A 19,263-nucleotide genomic window follows, 5' to 3' on the forward strand; every position below is an offset into this window, starting at 1 on the left:
CTAGCAATATCTCAAAAATTCTTAGAAAACAGTATGTCTAGCGGATCAACGCCGCGCCTCAATATTTGAGACTAAGTTTAACCCGTCTCTACATCTTCTGATTCCTGAGATTTATTTTGGTTCGCGAAAAGTCCAGCTCCTAAAATTTGACAATTCGAAGTAGACAGGCACTTTATACGAAACAGATCAATGGCTTAGTCGTGAACAAATATTTTTTGGAAAAAAATGTGCCTTTTTCTATCCAATTCAAAATCATATTTGATAAATGAAGTCGACCTTTGTCTACCTCGTGCTCTAATATTTTAGAAATCCATCCAATAAAAATTAAATGTATCTCTTTTAAAGATAAAATAAAAGCGATTCACAGCATTGGCAATCATCAGCAATCATGGCGTAATTTTCATAACTCACGTTACACGCAGAATAATGCTGATCAAGTCGTTTATAACCTTCTTGAAATAACAACATTGGCGACAAAATAATAAGAGAAACGGGCTATCTATTCATCCATATTCACCTGAATCCTTCACATTTACAACAAAAGAACAAAAATTCTCTAAAACCCCCTGAAATTTCAAACAAAGTCGAACTTCTACAGCATTTAAATTATTTTATTACAAATGACATATTATTACATAAATAACTTCAACTAAATTTCAAGAATACTTATTAAAATTAGAGTGCATTTCCAGAGACACAACTCTCAAAGTGGGGCACAGCCTCATCCTCTTGAAAATCATTGAAATCTATCACTCTTCGGGCTGTCATTTAGTAGTAGCCATGCTCACTGTTACGCCCTGAAACGATAAAAAAATATAAATGAATGATTTCCTATTTTTTTAACTGTTGTCGCATATTTCAGTTTTCCTGAATTTTTGGGTGAATTAATTATCGAAATTACCGAGGTTGAATTCATTGTATGCTATTGATATAAAAACAAACAATGTTTTCGCATAGCCACGAGCCTGAATCGCATGTATATTCTGAATAATTATCTGGTGGCGAGACGCCAAGGGTGGACGTCGGAATTGGTGTTCGAATTAAGTTCAAAAGAGAAAATAAAATCAATTATAAGTTGCCAGCTACTAATAACGAATTATGTAAAGATAAACGAGGAAATGTAAAATAGCAATGTGTATATACAAGCATGATTTATAAATATAATTATGTGAAAAATTGAATATTTTTGCATTTATTACAATTTGCATTGTCCTTCACCTGTAAGTGGTCTTCTCTGAATCGCTAATTCGGCGTGGCGATGATTCATTCCAGTTACGAATGGAAGCCAAATAACGGAATTTTCCACTTTCTGCTGGGGCAATTACACTAAAATTAGCACTTGCATATGCGCTGTGTTTTTACCTCTCGCAAGCTGCATTAAAAGCATGCTAAATCTCGAATTTTTTAGACCTAATCTTTATAGCTATACATTTCAGACTAGGGAGTGCAAAAATTCCGGCGGAAATATTCCCATTCGTCACAAAGAATATAATCATTTTAATACTATGAATACAGCTAGTGAAAATACGTTTTAATACTTAGTTTGTGATGATGTATCTCTGTGCATAAATGTATCATTAAACAACGGCCCATTATGGATCGTAAAATCGCAACTCAAGTCCTAAAAAATCCCACAAGAAATGACTGGGGGCCAGGTACTTTATGCTTCATAGGAGAGCGTTGAATACTCCTTTCTAGGAGTCAGAGTTCCTATCCCTAATCAAATTTGTTCATCATGCAGATAAATCAGGCTACTACTCGTATTTTTTATGAGTACCGCGCACGAGACTGAATTTGGTCTAAAATTTTCTTTCATGGAAGTGCTTCAAAATCTTTTCTAAAATATAAAGATATCGTACGTAGTAGTTCATTCATTACTCCCAAATTTAAGAGCACCTAAAATAAATAAACTGAGTTCTGTTACAATACAACTGCATTGTCCATAACTATGATTTTTCAACATGAAGTTTGCATGGTAATCCGGGAAACAATTTTCCTATTATGGTTTACTTGAGATACGTAGGTTGCAATAATTGCTACAACATATAGATAAGATGTCTGCAGTAACATATCCACAGTAATATAAATACTCATTTAATTTCATCGATTTCGCACAAAAAATGCTCCATTAATTAATTAGGTAATCGAGGTAGCTGCCTTTTTGTAAGAGTCACCAAAGGCTGAGTTTTTACGACATGCCAGTGAATAACTGAAAAGGAAACAAACTCGGAACAAAAACCCATTCATTGTACGACGAAACAACACATGCCTTGGATGAGATTCGAACCCATGACCTTGATTTATAGCCCGCTAATCGTTTAGCTGTGACTCAAAGAAAATAATTTCCCCAGAGTTTTTGGCGGCGACACTATAGTATACCATGAAAATTTTATGTCCATAGAGATAACGTTCTTTAACAGATCAACATTTTTTTAGGCTTTTATATTCCGGACGATAGAAAATAAATAAAAATAAGTGGCAATGAAAAAGCTAGTTAAATATGGCTTGAATACCTGATGATCCATTTTATGGCAACTCTACACATTGCAGAATATTTAATCACGGAGCACAGAAGTACATAATCCCGAAACAAAATATTAAGGAGGAGAAATATGAAGGAAATGAGGATACGGGTGAAGTTTTTAACGGTGAAAGTGGTCATACCTTTATTTGATGGAGTTTGTGTAATGACAAGTGGTGCCGTGTGGAGAGCTTTCTGCCTCAAAATGGCCCCGCCATTGCTTCTACTTCCCACGGGCTCGCTGTAGTCGGGAGACGGGATAACAGGAACCGGCAAAGGCTTGCTGTAGTCAGGTTCCGGAATTACGGGATAGGAGCTTCCGCGGTGACCCGGTGTGGGATCTTTTGGACCCTGAGAATCCTTGGGAAACCGGGTGCTCCAGTTTGAACTAACCCCGTCGTCAAACATCCGCAAGGTGGGGGGTTTAGCGGGAACCTTTGGGGCCACCCGATGCGGAGAGCTCTCCTGCGCGATCGCGAAAGGGAACACGGGGGTAGCTCCGGAGAGTTTCCTGCCGTGCGGTCGATTGAGGAAGTCGCCCTCTTCCGCCGAGCTCCTGATGGAACCGCCACTCCGATTGACTGGAAATTGCAGGTTCTGGTTAGTGAGGCTCGGCCTGGTGGCCTGCGGGAACCTCAAGGTGTAATCAGGAGGGGGAACTGGAGGCATGAGCTCCTTGGTGTGGTTGCTCGGTTTGGGCGGGCGAGCTGGCTCGTCTCTGGAGTTGAAGTAGGACCAGGGAAGCTGGCTTCGAAGTTCCGTCGGCGGCATGCTATTCTCCCTCAGCGAAGATCGGACTTCGTTGTGGTTACTGTCGGGAAAATAACTCAGACTCAGGGTTGCTAAAGTTCTGGATTGAGAAGACCCAGCCTGACTTATTAACGTTTGGCGACGACAAAAATTCAATTTTTTTAACGGAATAAAATATTGGTGAACAATAGAAATAGTTATTAGGGGAGGATACCGCTAGATTAGGATCATTTTCGCCGTTAGGAATAGGTGGGTAATTCAGTTGTGGTGGAATTTTTCATGGAATGGGGAAAGTTTGAAGAGAAAACCTATCATCAGTCCACCCCTTAACGAAAGACGCCAAGGGGTTGACTACGTAACGTACCATCCGATAGCCTACATACTCCACTTGAGGTACTCTCCTCCTATCACCCAAAGAAGTGATCGGGATATCAGGAAAAAAACCTTGCCACCTACGGGATTCAAACCCGGGCTCTCAGGATGAAAATCAGTACTAGCCTCCGCACCAACGATTCCCAATAAGAATGAGGCTATATCGTCAGAATGGAACCGTAGTTCCGCAATCCATGAAAAAATGCGACTGCCACATCTACTGAGTGTCCTCGTGGCAAACGTTAGAAATAGCCTCCTTGTCCCCGTGAAAGTGTACTTAACTTAAAATGAGTAAATAAGGTGGGTGAATACAGCCTATTTTCATATGTTGTAGCAAGTTGTAAAATGTATGACAGCATCTTTCGTCCCTCTAAATTTTGCTGATTATTTTACATTTCACTGCTTCTCAAATATTCAGAGCCACGTACTAGTTCTAATAAACATCCAACGGGCTTGACATATTGATTGGCGTAGTATTCAGTCTCGGGAAAGAAAGATCGAAAATTTGAACGAGTACGTAGTCCACGGCTTTGTTTATTATTCACCCGTTACGACCCCCACCATTTTTATTACTGTAATATCGACACCAAAACTACATTTGTAAAAATATGTGGCATCTGATAGGAGATGCGCCATCATTAATTAGGATTACCAATCGCCATTTCATGACGCGACATACTTCCAAAATCTATAATTAAGCCGCTGGTAACAGCTAATCCACCAAATCGATATGATAAGATGACAATCGATATATTCACTATGGACGCAAAGAGTAATAAAATTGAAACAGTAACCTAGAAAGCTCCGTCTATCATGACTCTGTGAATACGACCAAAAAATGGAAGCCTCATTTTTTTTCATTGAAAATTTTCCCAATGTGCAATAACTCCATTTACTGCCAATGATAGTCTTTTCATTCGCATTCTCTTACTGATGGGAAACATATGAAATAATGGTGTACACTTTTTTAGTGTGAAATTTTCCCTGATTGAAGCCAGCAAAAATATCGTTCACCGGGAGGATGAGTTCGTAAAAATTTTGTGGGGTGAAATAAAATGCTTGGTGGGATGTCGCCTGCCTTATTTGGCTTGAAGGAATACATTAACTATACTTTATAATTTGCTTGATGTGACCATAAAATTTCTCGAGTAACACACTAGGAATACGCTTTCATGTTATTTATTCACCACGATTTGGTGAGAACTCTTCCCCTGGACCAGAACTCCGGATATCTACATGGGTATTTTGAATCAACATCCACAACAGACTAATATCGATGTAACCTCATTACAGTTTTGAATAAAAGGTCACTATGCCCCTGCCAGGCATTGAAATCTCCTTTGAGGATTAACTGTTAAAAAAATGTTCCAAAAGTTTACAACGCTCTTTATTTACAGGGAAACATTTTATACCTAGTGGATAGTACCGGAGAATGTAAGGAAACAGGATTTTTCACGAATATTGGCATCATATGCCCGGTGGTTATCAAGATACGACCGGGGAGGTAAGTGCGAGTGTATGTATATCATACATTTGTGCATATCTATATCTAAGGCGTAACCTGCCAGCTGCTCAGGTGGCGAGTGGCAGGGGATGTTACACGTAGATCAGCAGGCTTCAGTGGATAAACTAAATGGATACGTGCTCAAGGTTAGTGGTTTCACATTTATGCTCATCGGCCGCGGTTTCATTGCTCACATTCGTTTTTGCCGTGATCGCGAACCTTATCAAGAAAGAGTCCCTGGATCTATTAGGTGCTTCAGTATATCTCCCTTATCTTATCCAACTGTTCCAACTTGGCGATATAATAAGGGGTCTTTATGATTTATTCAGCGTGATAAATTAAATCGAGTGCCCTGTGCCGTTTCTATAGTCATATTCATTATTCACTTCTTCTCCCTTCGTGATTGGAGGGAGTGCCTTCATAGTTCATCCATTAAAATCGTTACGTTCGTTTCCTCATCGTAGAATTCCTTCACAAACCTAACGGCCCATTTTGTTGCCTTGTTTATTTCACAAATCAACTACTTCTCCCGCAGGCTCGAAATAATTGCCGCGTATTCTAGATGCGGCCTCATAATTGCAAACAAACACCTATCCCTTGCTTTCTCGTTACTTTTTCCTTCAAATCGACGAATTAATCCGTGTATATCCTTGAAAACATTCCCCTACTGAGTGGATTTAGTTGAAGAGCATTTTTTGATATTTCAGGAAATTTATTCCCTTTTATTTTATTTGTTTTCATTTATTCATCTACCCTGCAAGCCACCGCTAGGGTGTGTGGCAGTTGTTATTAATTTCCTACGCGTTGTACTATCCTCCCATATTACTTTCACATATGTCAAATCCACCCACACATTGTTTCATGCATGCTCTTTAATTCCGTGGGTTTCGGAGATCTCTCGAGTTCTGTTCATCCATGACCTCAGTCAAATCCTCTCTCTCGAAGCAGTTTTTCTTCTCGCATTAATCAGTGTGATTCTCATGAACGATAAGTATTTTTAGTAATTTTCAACAGGCATGGACCACCACTTTCATTTTCTTCAATTTCGAACTCACCCGATCAAGCCACTTAAGGAAGTAGTATAGGAGGAAAACTGCAATCCTTGCATGAGAAAAAGAGAAGCCGAAGTCAGATGTTAAGTTACTAGGAGGGAGGTAAGACAAGGTGGCAAAAAAGAGAATAATGATAACTTTGTAAGTTCCACTGATTTTTATTTTAAAAACGACCGGTTTCGTCGATTAGTCGACATCATGTCTGTTTTTTAAAATAAAAATCAGTGGAACTTACAAAGTTATTATTATTATTCACTTTTCAAAACCATAGAATTCACAAGGTGGAAACTTTAACCTACCTCGTACAAAATGAGAGGGAAGGAGTCTAAAGGCTACTACAGGGGAAACAGCTCAAACTTAGAATAGTTTATGAAGGAAAGACATTTTCTATACTTAGAAAAGATGCAGGAAAATACCTGGATGCAGTACATAAAACCAATCGTATGGATTATTGCTCTCCGTGCACCAAAGACACACAACCATTGTAAAAATGCTGAACAGATAATAAAAGCATTCCAAGCTAGACGTTATAGTCGTGCACTGAGTATCAAATGGACATATAAGAGTGAGTAAAGTGAGAATAGAAGAAGCCTAGATCAGGGAAAAGGCAGCACTACACATCGAAGAAGAACCAGACGGACTGGTCACACCTACCTGTAGGTTAATTGGATTTGTTAGGAACAATTAATAGGAACATAATGAGTGGCACGAAAAAGAATATAATACTCGTAGATGTGAGGATAAACAATTCCGAAAAAAATTATGTCAAAATAAGAATGAGAGCAGACGACTGTGCTGACAAGCATACTCGCATAGATGACTGGGCAGGGAAAACTAGAGGGATGCAACAAAACCATTTTCGGATTAAGAATGAATTTTTAAAAACATAAATGTGAAATCTTTAAAAAATATAAGTTCGCACATTTGAGATTGGGAATATATTTAAAGAAAATAATTTTCGACTCTCTAGGTAGCCTAAAACCGACGACTCAGCGAATAGCAAAAGACGTGCATTGCGCGTCAATGCGTGCAGTTTGTTATGCTTCCTTACGAAGGCGGATTCAGGAGGAATCCTAGATAAGACTTATCATCGAATTATATTGCCTTTTTTATTTTAGAAATTTAAATATTAATTGCCTTTTTTATTTAAAAAATAAATATCCTAGGTAACCAAAGAAGACATGGCGCGAAAACTCCATGGTGAAATTTACTGTCGATTCAGAATTATTTTAACATAAAGCAACATGCTCAATAGTTTCATGATGTTTGTTTCATTTAACAATATGCATTCTGAAGCAAATAAAATAAAACTTGTCTATCTATATCGTTAAGCTATTAACAGTACAAAATTAATTGAATTGATCAGTACATCATACGGAATAATGAAAAAATCGTTTCTCAAATTCAAATGCGCTTTTTTCTATTTTTAGTAAAAGGTGCCTGTTTGATGATTTTTTTATGATAGCGCCGATAATTAAGTTAGAAAAATGGGAGGAGAGGCTTCATATCTTAAGGATCCTAAGAGAACCAAGGGGCGGGAAGGGATGAAAAAAAAACAGAAATGACCCTAATGTCGCGATGGGATGATGATTGGGGGTGTGGGGGGGGGGGGTTCGCGAAGGGACGGAGCGTGCGTTACCTGAGGACTCGGAGGAAGTCCCTGTTGTTCTCCTCGTCTTCGGCTGCCTGCTCCTTCCTTCGCCTCTCCGCCTCGTCATTCGCGGCGCTGCTCTTGGGTCGGCTCATAAAGTTCTTCAAGGACCGCTTCGTCGATCGGCCTGCTGACCAACCATAGGCCTCCACGCTCTCAGTTGAATCCTTTCGATGCGACATCTGAAGAACACAACCGGAAATAGTTTGTGCCTGATTCTATTCTCAACCACCACATGTAGATGGATGAGGATTTGGGCCATCGGAATACCGAAAGGCTTTGGTCGAAGATCTTACTTGCGCTCCAAAATCAATCTATTCAATGAATTTCCTTCTCTCTATATATAGTATAGTCTCAGAAATCTTTCTAGAATTTATGAAGAGGAGATAATCAGAAATGGGAGGGCAGATGCTTTTCTGCTTCTTATGTAACCACCGCATAAACATGAACGTTGAAAGGCGTCGTTGATGACAGACTCTGCCATTCTTATTAGATTTAATAAATAATATTTATGCTATTTCATCAAAGAAATGGCACGTGACAACTAGCTCTTTCACTTTCTTTTTTATTTATTATTATTACGCCATTAGAAATGACTTTGCAGCCAGAAGCTTCGCCGCTAAGGTTTTTAAAGTCTCATCTAAGAACATATTATATAGTATTACTCAAAGTCATTCAATTGATGTCATTTCAATAATTAAGATTAATTTTTTCATTCTCAACGCATATTATTAATTGGTTTTAATAAGCTAAATATTTGGAATCATTTATTTAAGTTTTTTCTCGTCATCCTAGTTACAATAGCATTCAACGTCAATAGTAAGGATCTGCTTGATTGAATGATATTTGCGACTTTGTTTTCAATGGTTTAAAACCATGATCCTGGTTGGATTTGGCATTTTATTGATCCAAAACGACATTCTATTCTAATCTGTGCCACGAGATAAAGGAAATCCTTTTGTGATTAAATGAGAGCTTTTCTTCAAAGTAGTCAGTTGTTAACTGTGACAACTTAGTTTAAAAACACCATTAAGACACAACTGGACCAACTTTTCAGACCTCTTTTTCTTTGGGCTTGCAGTTCAGTTAAAATAATGAGATGATTTAAACGGTACGACCTGGCAATTCGGGCTCCATGCAAGATATTTTACGCAATGACAAGATTATAGCATAAAGGTGTATTTCTAAAGAAACCACGTAGAAAAATTCAATCGCCTGAATTAGATAATAAACTATAATTAAATCAACGAGGCCATGGAGTTGTTATACGGCTCTTTTACTACGAAAACAATAAAGTTACATGGTTTACATACTGCAGGAACGTTAAAGGTTACTGTAGCAGTCTTCTCGGATTGCATTCAAGCTAAACTTAAAGAAAGGGGTAGTGATACATTTTTGGAATAGGAAATAGTTCCCTCTCGAACGCCTACTGAATCGAAAAAGTCGAAATAGCGAGTGTGGGCTCGATTAAATACTAAAGCGTCCCCCTAACTCACGAAATGTTTTGGGCGAAACGTATGCGGTGAATATGTGGACAAGCTAGCAAGAAATTAGGATTTATTAGAAGAGTATTGGTGAAATGTGACGAGCGGGTTAAAGAGCGACGCTATCTTTCGCTAGTTAGACCTCATTTAGAATATGCTGCTAGTGAATGGGATTCTCACGAAGTCGATTAGATTGGCGAATGAGATCGCGTGCATCGAAGAGGAGAAAGATTCGTAAAGAAATGCTGTTATAACGAACTTAGTAGCACATCAAGATCTAGAGAGGAACTTGGTAGGGATTCACTTATCGGATCCAAGATTAGCTTACAGATACTCTCCCAGTGATTGAAAGCGGGTCTCTTTTGCGATTATGTCGGAAATGATAATGGACCAGGTTAATTATTTCCAAGACTGCAAAGAACCACGCTAGATGAAAAATTATATTTCTAAGTAGCCTAATACGTTGCCATTATTTTTTCTAACTCTTATTTCACTGTTCCTCTTAACGACTAGCCGCTCGTCTAGCATACGCAGTGAAAGTACATAGTTTACAAGGCCAGTTCAAAAAAATATGATACTGGTATTTCTATGCGCGAACTGCTTGACGGATCTCAACCAGTGAGGTGTCGCCTTACAACGGCGTCTGATAAAATTAAGGCACCACCTTGCATGTGGCCCTATCTCAACTTGACTCCACACAACAGTATTGGCTCTTGTCTGAGACTGCACACGCTTGCTGTACAAATTCTTTTGTCGGTGAGGATGAAGACGTGGCGTGGGCGCATTGAATTTTGTTTTAACCCCGGCAAAAGTACAACTGAAACTTAGGCAATGATTCTAGAGGCATTCGGCAATACATTTATTAGTTAGGTACAGCGTTGAGTGAAGGTAGACCTTGACAATCTTCCCCCAATCCAAAAAGGCTCGGATGTCGCGAATAAAACGAGAAGGTGATGTGATCGTTTTCTTCGACTGGGAAGGGATTATTTATTATGAATATGTCGCCAAAGAACAAACAGTGAATGCGGAGCACTATTTCGAGTTTATGAGAAGGTTAAAATACGTTATGTCACGGAAGAGATCATATATGTGGAAAAACAAGTCTGTGCTTTAATCCCGACAACGCAATGGTGCACACATCATTGATTGGTACTGAGGTTTTGGCCAAAAACAACACACCGGAGATCCCCCAGCCACCCTACTCTTCTGATCTTGCTACAGGGGACTTTTTCCTATTTCCTAAGTTGAAATCCACCTTGGAAGGACGACGATTTGAAACTACTGATGATGTCCAACAAAATTGTACCGCAGACTTAAAGGCTTTCCCGAAAGAAATGTTCCGGGCGGCATTTAGAAGCAGTAAAAATAACGCTAGGAGCGTTGTATTGGCAGCCATGGGTTTCATTTTGAAGGCGATAAGCTTAATTAAAGGGTAAATAATGAAATCAAGTAATTATTCAAACAGCCGGCTTTTTTTTAACAGACCTTGTACACTTAAATATCGTAGTGCATGTAACTATTGTTGAAATAATGTCCATTATTTTAATTGATTGCTATGCACATTGTTAAATACCATTAACTAACTATAAACTTTGATGTTGCATGCATATTTTAAGAGGAAACATCTCTTGTCACACACCCTATCGGTGGCCTTATGTGGAAGTAAGGTGGAATAACGCTGCTTCCATCATAATTACCAAGCCCTTGAAGCTGACCGATACAAGATCCGTCGTATTAGACGCGTCGAGGCTCAGATGATTGAAAACGCAGCTCAATGAAGTGATATTCTACTCACCGGGTGATGGTTCTTCACTTTCGTTAGTTTCCACATTGCCACAGACAATTGGAAGAAAATGACCACGTTGATGATCCAGAGAATGATCGCTCGAGAAAATATCACGACCATCACAACTGATGGTATCACAGCGACCTCCGCATTATTTCCCGCCTGTTTGTCCAGCTCATCCACCACATCTCGGCCATTCACAACAACATCGTGGATGCCGATAAATTTCACGAGGCCCTTTATGTCCTGTAAATGGAAATGACAACAAAATAAGCAAACACGACAATACCCCAAGTGGGTTGATCCACCAAATATATTCTTCGAATACGCAGTTTCTGGCGAGACAATATTCCGTAGCATTGAATCGGCTACGATGAATATGGAAACGTACAAATTTAAGACCCTTTTGTGCGTCCTAAAAGCCAAAATTGTGGAAATGTATCAAAAACATGCAGAGTAAAACTTCAATCATTGAATAAGTGAGTTGAATATTTAATGCATGAGCAATCTACGTACTCGTAGTTACGGAGTACAGTATAAACATTCAATTATTTACGTGAAAGCGAACGAGATGCGTGGTTCGTACAACTAGTCCTCAGAAAATCCAAGAAATGGCGGACGCATAATTGGAAAAGGTTTAACTTTTGGTAATTCTCATCTCTCTTAATAGGCTTCTGTTTATTTGTAAGCATTTTCTAAACACACATACATTTGCTTATTCATAAAAATTGTGCAGTGCGGTGATTAAACACTTCTATTTGAAAGACTAAACACCGAAAGAGGTCAAAGCCGAGGTGATTGAAGTTTATGGCACGTCCACTCCAGTGTTTGCGACTGTTTACAATTGGATTAATGAGTTAAAACGTGGCCGTACATTAACAAATGATGAACATCGGTCGGGACATCCAATGGAAGTGACTTCCTATGAAATGATTGACAAAATTCACGAAATGGTTCAGAGTGACCGACGAATCAAAGCTCGTAATGAGGCCACAGATATATCAAAAGGTACGTTTTCAATTTTGCACGAAAAAATTGGGTGTGAATAAATCTCAACAAGATGGCTGCCACGCCGGTTCTCAGTGAAATATAAATGCAATCTTGGGATCGATTTGGAGGCTAGTTTGGAGCTTTTCCGTTGCACTCCTGGCAAGCTTCTGCGTTGGTACGTAATTTTGTACGTAACACTACACTCCAGAGACGAAAGAACAATCGAAATAGTTGGTTTCTAAAGGCAATTCGGCTCGTCGAAGAAGTCCAAAATGGTGAAATTGACCGACAAGATGATGGCCACGGCCTTTTGGCATGCACGCGGAATAATATTCATCGATTACTTAAAAAAAAAGACGAACGTTATAAATGAAGAATGTTATACCTCGTTATCGCACCGGTTGAGCGAAGAAATTAATAAAAAACTTCGACAATTTGGCAAAGAAAAAATTTTCTTCCATCAAGACAATGCACGGATTCACTACTGCGCAGATTCGATCGCGAAAATGACGGAATTAAAGTTCGAACTACTACAACTTTCACCGTATTTATCAGATTTGTTCCCCGGTGACTTTTTTTTAAATTTCTTCACTTAAAAAAATGGCTCGATGGAAAGTGATACAAGTCCAACGGGGAGGTCATCTCCGACACCGATGCCTATTTTAAGAACCTTCCTACTTTTTGGACGGCTTCAGATAAACGCTGCGTAAAGCGTACTAAGCTAAATGGAAATTCTTTTGAAAAATAAAAAAATGTACACAAAATAAATTGTTCCTATTTTATCCTAAGGACTTGTTGAACGACCCACGTAATTGAATTCATATAAGAACTTGAAGGTGGTAGAAAACGCAGACTATAGAATGTAATTGGAGAATATGAACGTTATGTACCCTTGTGTCTCGCTCAAAGTAATATAAACTTATTAATAAAGATAAAAATACTTGACTGCCCAGAGCGATTTATTGTACACCAGGCGTTTCAGTGACAGGGGTATTATGTATCTAATGATGATCGTTAGTATAAAAACACTTAGTTCTTAATTAGTCGTCGCGAAAAATAACCATTTTACTATTTCACAATATGATTAATTTACACAAGATTGAGCACGCCAATACTAGTTTTACACGATGCAGGCTCATACGGAGAGCAGATAGGGAAAGTTATTGGTACTTAAGGATAGACTAGGAATGTCTATCGATAAAAGAATTCGGAGCTATGATAATTAGTGTCAAAATGAACCCTATCTTTAATTAATGATGGGGCTTGTAATATGATTGGTAGGGTTCAACTAAACACAGTCAATCCAAATTTTGCCAATCGTGATTAACACGACAGAAGAGCTTGCTTGACTTCATACGTAATCGCAATCAAATCATTAAATGATATAATTTCGCAAATATTTCAGCGTGATTTTGCATAAAATTATTCAATGTGACAGCTGGATAAATAAAGTTTCAAATATTTGGACATTTATTTTACCAGCGGAATACCTATGAGACAACAAACTTGGTGTCATGAATCAAGGTAAATCGCGTGGAACTGGTTGGAATCATAAAAACGCTGGGAATCTTGGTGAGAAAATAATTCGAAATACCTTTCTAATTAAGATCCAAGAGCAATAATTGTTTCTCACGACAACAACAAATTAAAATCATTTTCATTCACCATGGTTACACAAACGGCTGTAGAATTTTAATTTACAGAGTAGTAGTTGTTGACTTGAGACTGGCTATCAAATTCGAGAAAGGTTTTCTGGATCGAATGTATGACACAATAACTAGGAGCAGTCGAGCAGTACTTATCATTATCGTATGTGTCAATACGCGCAGTTGAAATGTTTACCAGTTTCTATTATTTCATTATCTTGACTTGATGCCCTCTCTAATATTCACACCAATAATTATATTAACGTTTATCCGTATCCAATGAACTCGAAATATAATTATGTACACACACATCCATATATATATATATATATATATATATATATATATATATATATATATGTTATATAACACTTAGCACTAGTGTACACAGACAAAAACACAGAAACACAAAAAAGAGACTCACATAATAAAAACTTCGTTGCAATTTTCCACAATTAATTGTGGAAAATTGCAACGAATTTTTATTATGTCTCGATTCCACAACATCACGCCTGACTCTTCACTTAAGGATAAAGGTGGTCACGACCACCGAAAATTCGAAAAATAGTGCGTATCTTTTTTGTGTGTTTCTGTGTTTTTGTCAGTGTCCACTAGCGCTAAGTGTTATGCATTATCATTCACGTCCGTGAGACTTTCAAAAATGTCATATATAGTATATATATATATGTATATATATATATATATATATATATGTATATATATATATATATATATATATATATATATATATATATATATATATATATATGTATATATATATATATGTATATATATACATATATAATATATATATATATATGTATATATATATACATATATAATATATATATATATATATATATATATATATATATATATATATATATATATACATATATAAGGGTAATGCAGAATAAACTCCCTAGTTTAAAAAAATAATTGAAGAGCGTGCAGGTAAATTAGCGAAGTGAAAGTAGTAATTTTAGCTGGGGAAAACAACGCCATTTTTAATACTTACCATAGAGTGGTCTATTAAGCATCGACGCTTTGCCGTCGAAACGTTCTTTAAAAGCAATAATAGTGTGGTGGCGATGCATAGAACTTTTCGGAGGCGGTTTGGTTTGACCCGTCATTACAGGGTTCCTGATGCTAAAGCCATTGGGAAATGGATTACTACTGTACCGGCGACAAAATCTGTACTTACTAGAAAACCAGATGGGCGACCTACAATTGCGCGGACACCTTAAAACATCGTGGCAGTTAGAGCGTCCATTTAACAGTCTCCAACACGTTTTGCGCGGAAACATGCTGTTGCTCTTGGAATATCGCCCAGAAAGCTAAGGCGAATTTTACACTCTGACATTCACTTACACCCCTACAAGATAATGGTTGTACAAGAATTGAGTGCAGGAGACTGGGCGGAACTTACAGATGTAATGCAATCTCAATCGCAGTGCAACCCGACACTATTCTGCGGTCTAGAAATGAAGCGCATTTTCACCTCTCCGGCTCAGAAAATAAGCAAAATTTTCGCTACTGGGCAACTGACAACCCCCTCGCGAACTTCACCCAAGACCTTTTTATAGCCCCAAAGTAACAATTTGGTGCGCTGTGTCCTCCATAGGCATTATTGGGCCTTACCTTTTTGAATCTTAAGGTTCAACTGTTACTGTGAACTCTGTGCACTATTTTGAGATGCTAGAGAAGGTTTTACTGCCCAAAATGAAAGAGCATGGTGAGGAACATGGCACAGAAGCCTTTTGGTTTCAACAGGATGGTGCCACGGCTCATATCGCCCGTCGTTCACGCAAAATCCTGCAAGAACAATTTCCCGGCCGCCTGATCTCCTTAGGAGGGGATGTTTCATGGCCCGCTCGCTCCCCGGATTTGAGCCCATGTGATTTTTATCTTTGGGGATATCTCAAAGCTGAGGTTTACAAAGTTCAACCAAGGACGTTGGAAGCTCTTAAGGAGGCAATCACAGATGTCATCGCTGGAATAACTCAAGATATGCTGAGAAGAGTTTTCGAAAACTTTTTTGAACGGCTCAACATGAGCATCGCTCACCAAGGTCGTCACCTGAATGAAATAGTTTTTAAAGCCTAACAAAAAAAATGGCATTAAATGTAATTTTCAGAAATAAAAACCTTTTTTACTGAAAAATCTTGTCAGGTATTTTGCAATTTATCCGTCAAATCAGGGAGTCCATTCAGTCATTCCATCGGGTAGTCTACAGGAACACTAAGATTCAGAACATAACATATTTGTCGAGCTCAACCTTGTGCAAATATGAATAATGTTCAACCTTTACTACGCACCGTAGAGAACCCGAAAAAATCAATTCCAAAATTCAAAAGTTAATAAAATGAAATGATAATATTTAAAATTTTTCCGACAATAATTTAATAAGTCAGGCAAAATTACGTTAAAATTTCAGATGGACTGGGCGAATATTTTTTACAATACTATGTGATGAAAAGGACAGCGAGAAGAGCGAGAATCCGAAAATTGTCCTGTTTAACTTCTGCTAGAAAATGGGGTAATTTTGAAGTATAAATAAAAAAAGTAATTTGCAAGAGAAATATCCTGAGGAGAGCAAGCTTAAAGGTTATTTGATTCATGTTTACATCAGATTTTGAGTTTTCTCGGAATACGCTAGCTTTCAACTTGAGTGTGTATCATTTCTAAGGCCATAATAATTCAATTTAATTGACAAAAATTTACATTTTTACATTTTACAAAAACAAATTTAATGAATGCCACAGCAATTTTATCAATTTTTTAAAATAAAGTTCTCATTTCTTTCGGTAAATGTCGGCAGAAAATATTGAAACGCCATTGTAGAAGCTTAAATGGTCGCTGCGACTTAGGGGACTACATGGAACCTGTGGTGTTGTCAACATATAATCATTTTCTGCGCATATTGAATTAAAAGTGCGGGGAAAAGAAACTATTTTCATCATTATCCAGAGTCCTCCCAATATTTTTTTATCTCAACCACCCTCTGGATCGTATTCGAAGATACTCGTGTACCAATTTCCTTTGGAAAGTAATTACACTACTGGGTAGGAAACTGATTGTCACCCAAGGATAATATATAAAAATGAACTTCAACATGATGCAAATGAAATTTCAAACTTTAAAATGATAAAAACTAGATACAATTGGCACTGAATATTTGATAATACACTCTAGAAAACAAATACATATACACATAATCTTTTCTCGGGCTTCGTCAATGTTTTCGATGATAAAACACATAATAGAAAAGAACATCAGAGTACAATCAGGAAGCGAGAATTGTGTCGCGGATTCCGAGAAGGCGTTTGATAGAGAAAATGGGGTAGAGTTAATGAATTTATTAATGAATATTACAGTATATTGGAGGCATATGCCACTAATCTGCAACCTGTACGTCTCTCAAACTGCCCTAGTGTATATGGCGGATGAAGACTCGAGGTGGCTGTTTTAGGAAGAACAAAAGGGTATCCATTGACAGCCTTGGATTTCAACTCATACGGTGAGGTAATGGTAGAAGAGGCATGGGAAGAACTGGATACAGGAATAGTACAAGACGGTGGGAAGTCATAAAATCAGTTAGATTTGCCGATGATTCAACGTTGGTTAGCCAGTCAGACAGGAGGTTACAATCATTGATGAGCACATTTAAAAATCAGTACGATAGGCATGGGATGAGAATCAATGTAAAGAAAACAAATTTAATAAGGTTTTCGATAAGGAAGAAGGCTAAGGTAAACATTTAGAGTGGGGGGGGGGAAACTAGAGCAGATAAAACAGTTTACCTATCTTGGAAGTGTTTTGGAGCAAGACGGTCAAAATAGCACGTATATATGACGAAGAACTGCGTTAGACAAATACTCTTTCATGAGGAAAAGGGAGTGGAAGACAGGGATGTAGAGTAAAATTCCAAAGAAAATATTATAGAAACTTTGAAGTTTGAGTGCCGCGGAAACTTGGCCGTTGAATCAAGACGAAAGGCGTTGATTTGAGGCTTTTGAGGTGTGGTAGGGGAGAAGGATAGAAAAGGCAAAATGGACGGAAAGAAAAACAAAGGAGAAAACACAAGACATTGTTGGGGAGTAGAGAGGGTGGATGGGAGGAAATCAAGAAGAAAGAAAAAAGGGAGGGAGGATGGGTGTGGAGCATTTTGATTGGCAACGGGATGTTGAAAACTTAAAGGGGGTAGAACGATAGGCAGACGAGGTGGGTGGAGTAAAATTATCGGCGTGTTGGACGGAATGAAGGAAGTAAAGTAAACGGAATAGAAGGATGGTTTAGTGTAGGGGTGCCTGTTAGTTTTGCTTGGAGAGGCTAAGAAACGTGGGGGTGTCACGTTTCTGTCAATTCAGCACCTAACTTCTACAGTAGACTGCCAAATAATAGAAACATATGTAAAATAATAAACTTAAAAACGAAAATGAATATCCTACAGCGCACTGAAACACGTTGCGGCTCGTAAAAAATTAAAGTTTGGGAAATGCAGGTTTCAAGTTTACTTTTAAATTATTCAAAGAAAACAAAAGACACAAACAGTACATAACCAAATTATAAACTTCAATAGTTTACATGCAAATCAAATTGATTATACGATATTATAGATATTATATATATATATATATATATATATATATATATATATATATATATATATATATATATACAGGATATATATATTATAGATATTATATATATATATATATTATAGATATATATATATATATATATATATATATATATATATATATATATATACAGGATATATATATTATAGATATTATATATATATATATATTATAGATATTATATATATATATATATATATATATATATATATATATATGTCACGTATCGGTGGGAATTGAAAGACAGGTATTAATAGGTTTCTTATGTTTTCCTTAAGAAAATTTCTCTCTGCCTTAAGTAAATAGAAAAACCTTGAGGTTTAACTTAAGGGTAAAATCGAAATAATAGATACACAAAATTGAAGGATTAAGATAAACTTTCAAATCATTGACATTGCTAATGAAAGGTACTGGAGTTATACAAGCCATTACTTTCGATTTACTATTGAGACCAATTACCTTGTGAATGCACAATTATCATAGATTATTGATGGAGTCATAAGATACTTAAAATTAAAGAAATTCTTTTCAGACCCGTGAGTGACTGCATCAATATCAATATTATTAACGTTCTCAATGGCATTTTTTCCACTACTACTGTGCAGCACAACGTAATATGAGATCGGTTTCAATGTCTTCTTTGCTATTTTAAGCCATCTAACTTCAATTTCTTTTTTAATTTGAATGGTTATAACCATATAATGAAATCTCACCTCAGTGTCCTTTATATCCATGCCGTAAATTATGGATGCCACGGCATCCGAGACAATCACAGCTAGAGTAGATAGCAACGCTGGCATATAAAACCAAATAACATGCAACCCTTTGCATCCCACGCAGGATCCAACTGCAAATAGAAAGAAA

The 19,263-nt window shown here is 37.4% G+C and overlaps 1 protein-coding gene across 1 annotated transcript in view; it reads right to left on the reverse strand.

Moving 5' to 3' along the window:
• Positions 1-601: 601 nt before the first annotated feature.
• LOC139692621 (uncharacterized) overlaps positions 602-19,263 on the reverse strand; it is a 66,094-nt gene continuing 47,432 nt past the window's right edge. The window contains exons 4-8 of the mRNA XM_071590914.1: positions 19,113-19,246; positions 11,130-11,366; positions 7,839-8,032; positions 2,665-3,332; positions 602-797 (exon numbers count right to left, since the gene is read on the reverse strand). Of these exons, the coding sequence (XP_071447015.1) occupies positions 769-797; positions 2,665-3,332; positions 7,839-8,032; positions 11,130-11,366; positions 19,113-19,246 (1,262 nt within the window). The 3' untranslated portion in view covers positions 602-768. The remainder of the gene's footprint in view (positions 798-2,664; positions 3,333-7,838; positions 8,033-11,129; positions 11,367-19,112; positions 19,247-19,263) is intronic.

The sequence above is a fragment of the Hetaerina americana genome, unplaced genomic scaffold (genome assembly GCF_022747635.1).
Source record: "Hetaerina americana unplaced genomic scaffold, ioHetAmer1.1.p SCAF_4, whole genome shotgun sequence".
NCBI lineage: Eukaryota > Metazoa > Arthropoda > Insecta > Odonata > Calopterygidae > Hetaerina > Hetaerina americana.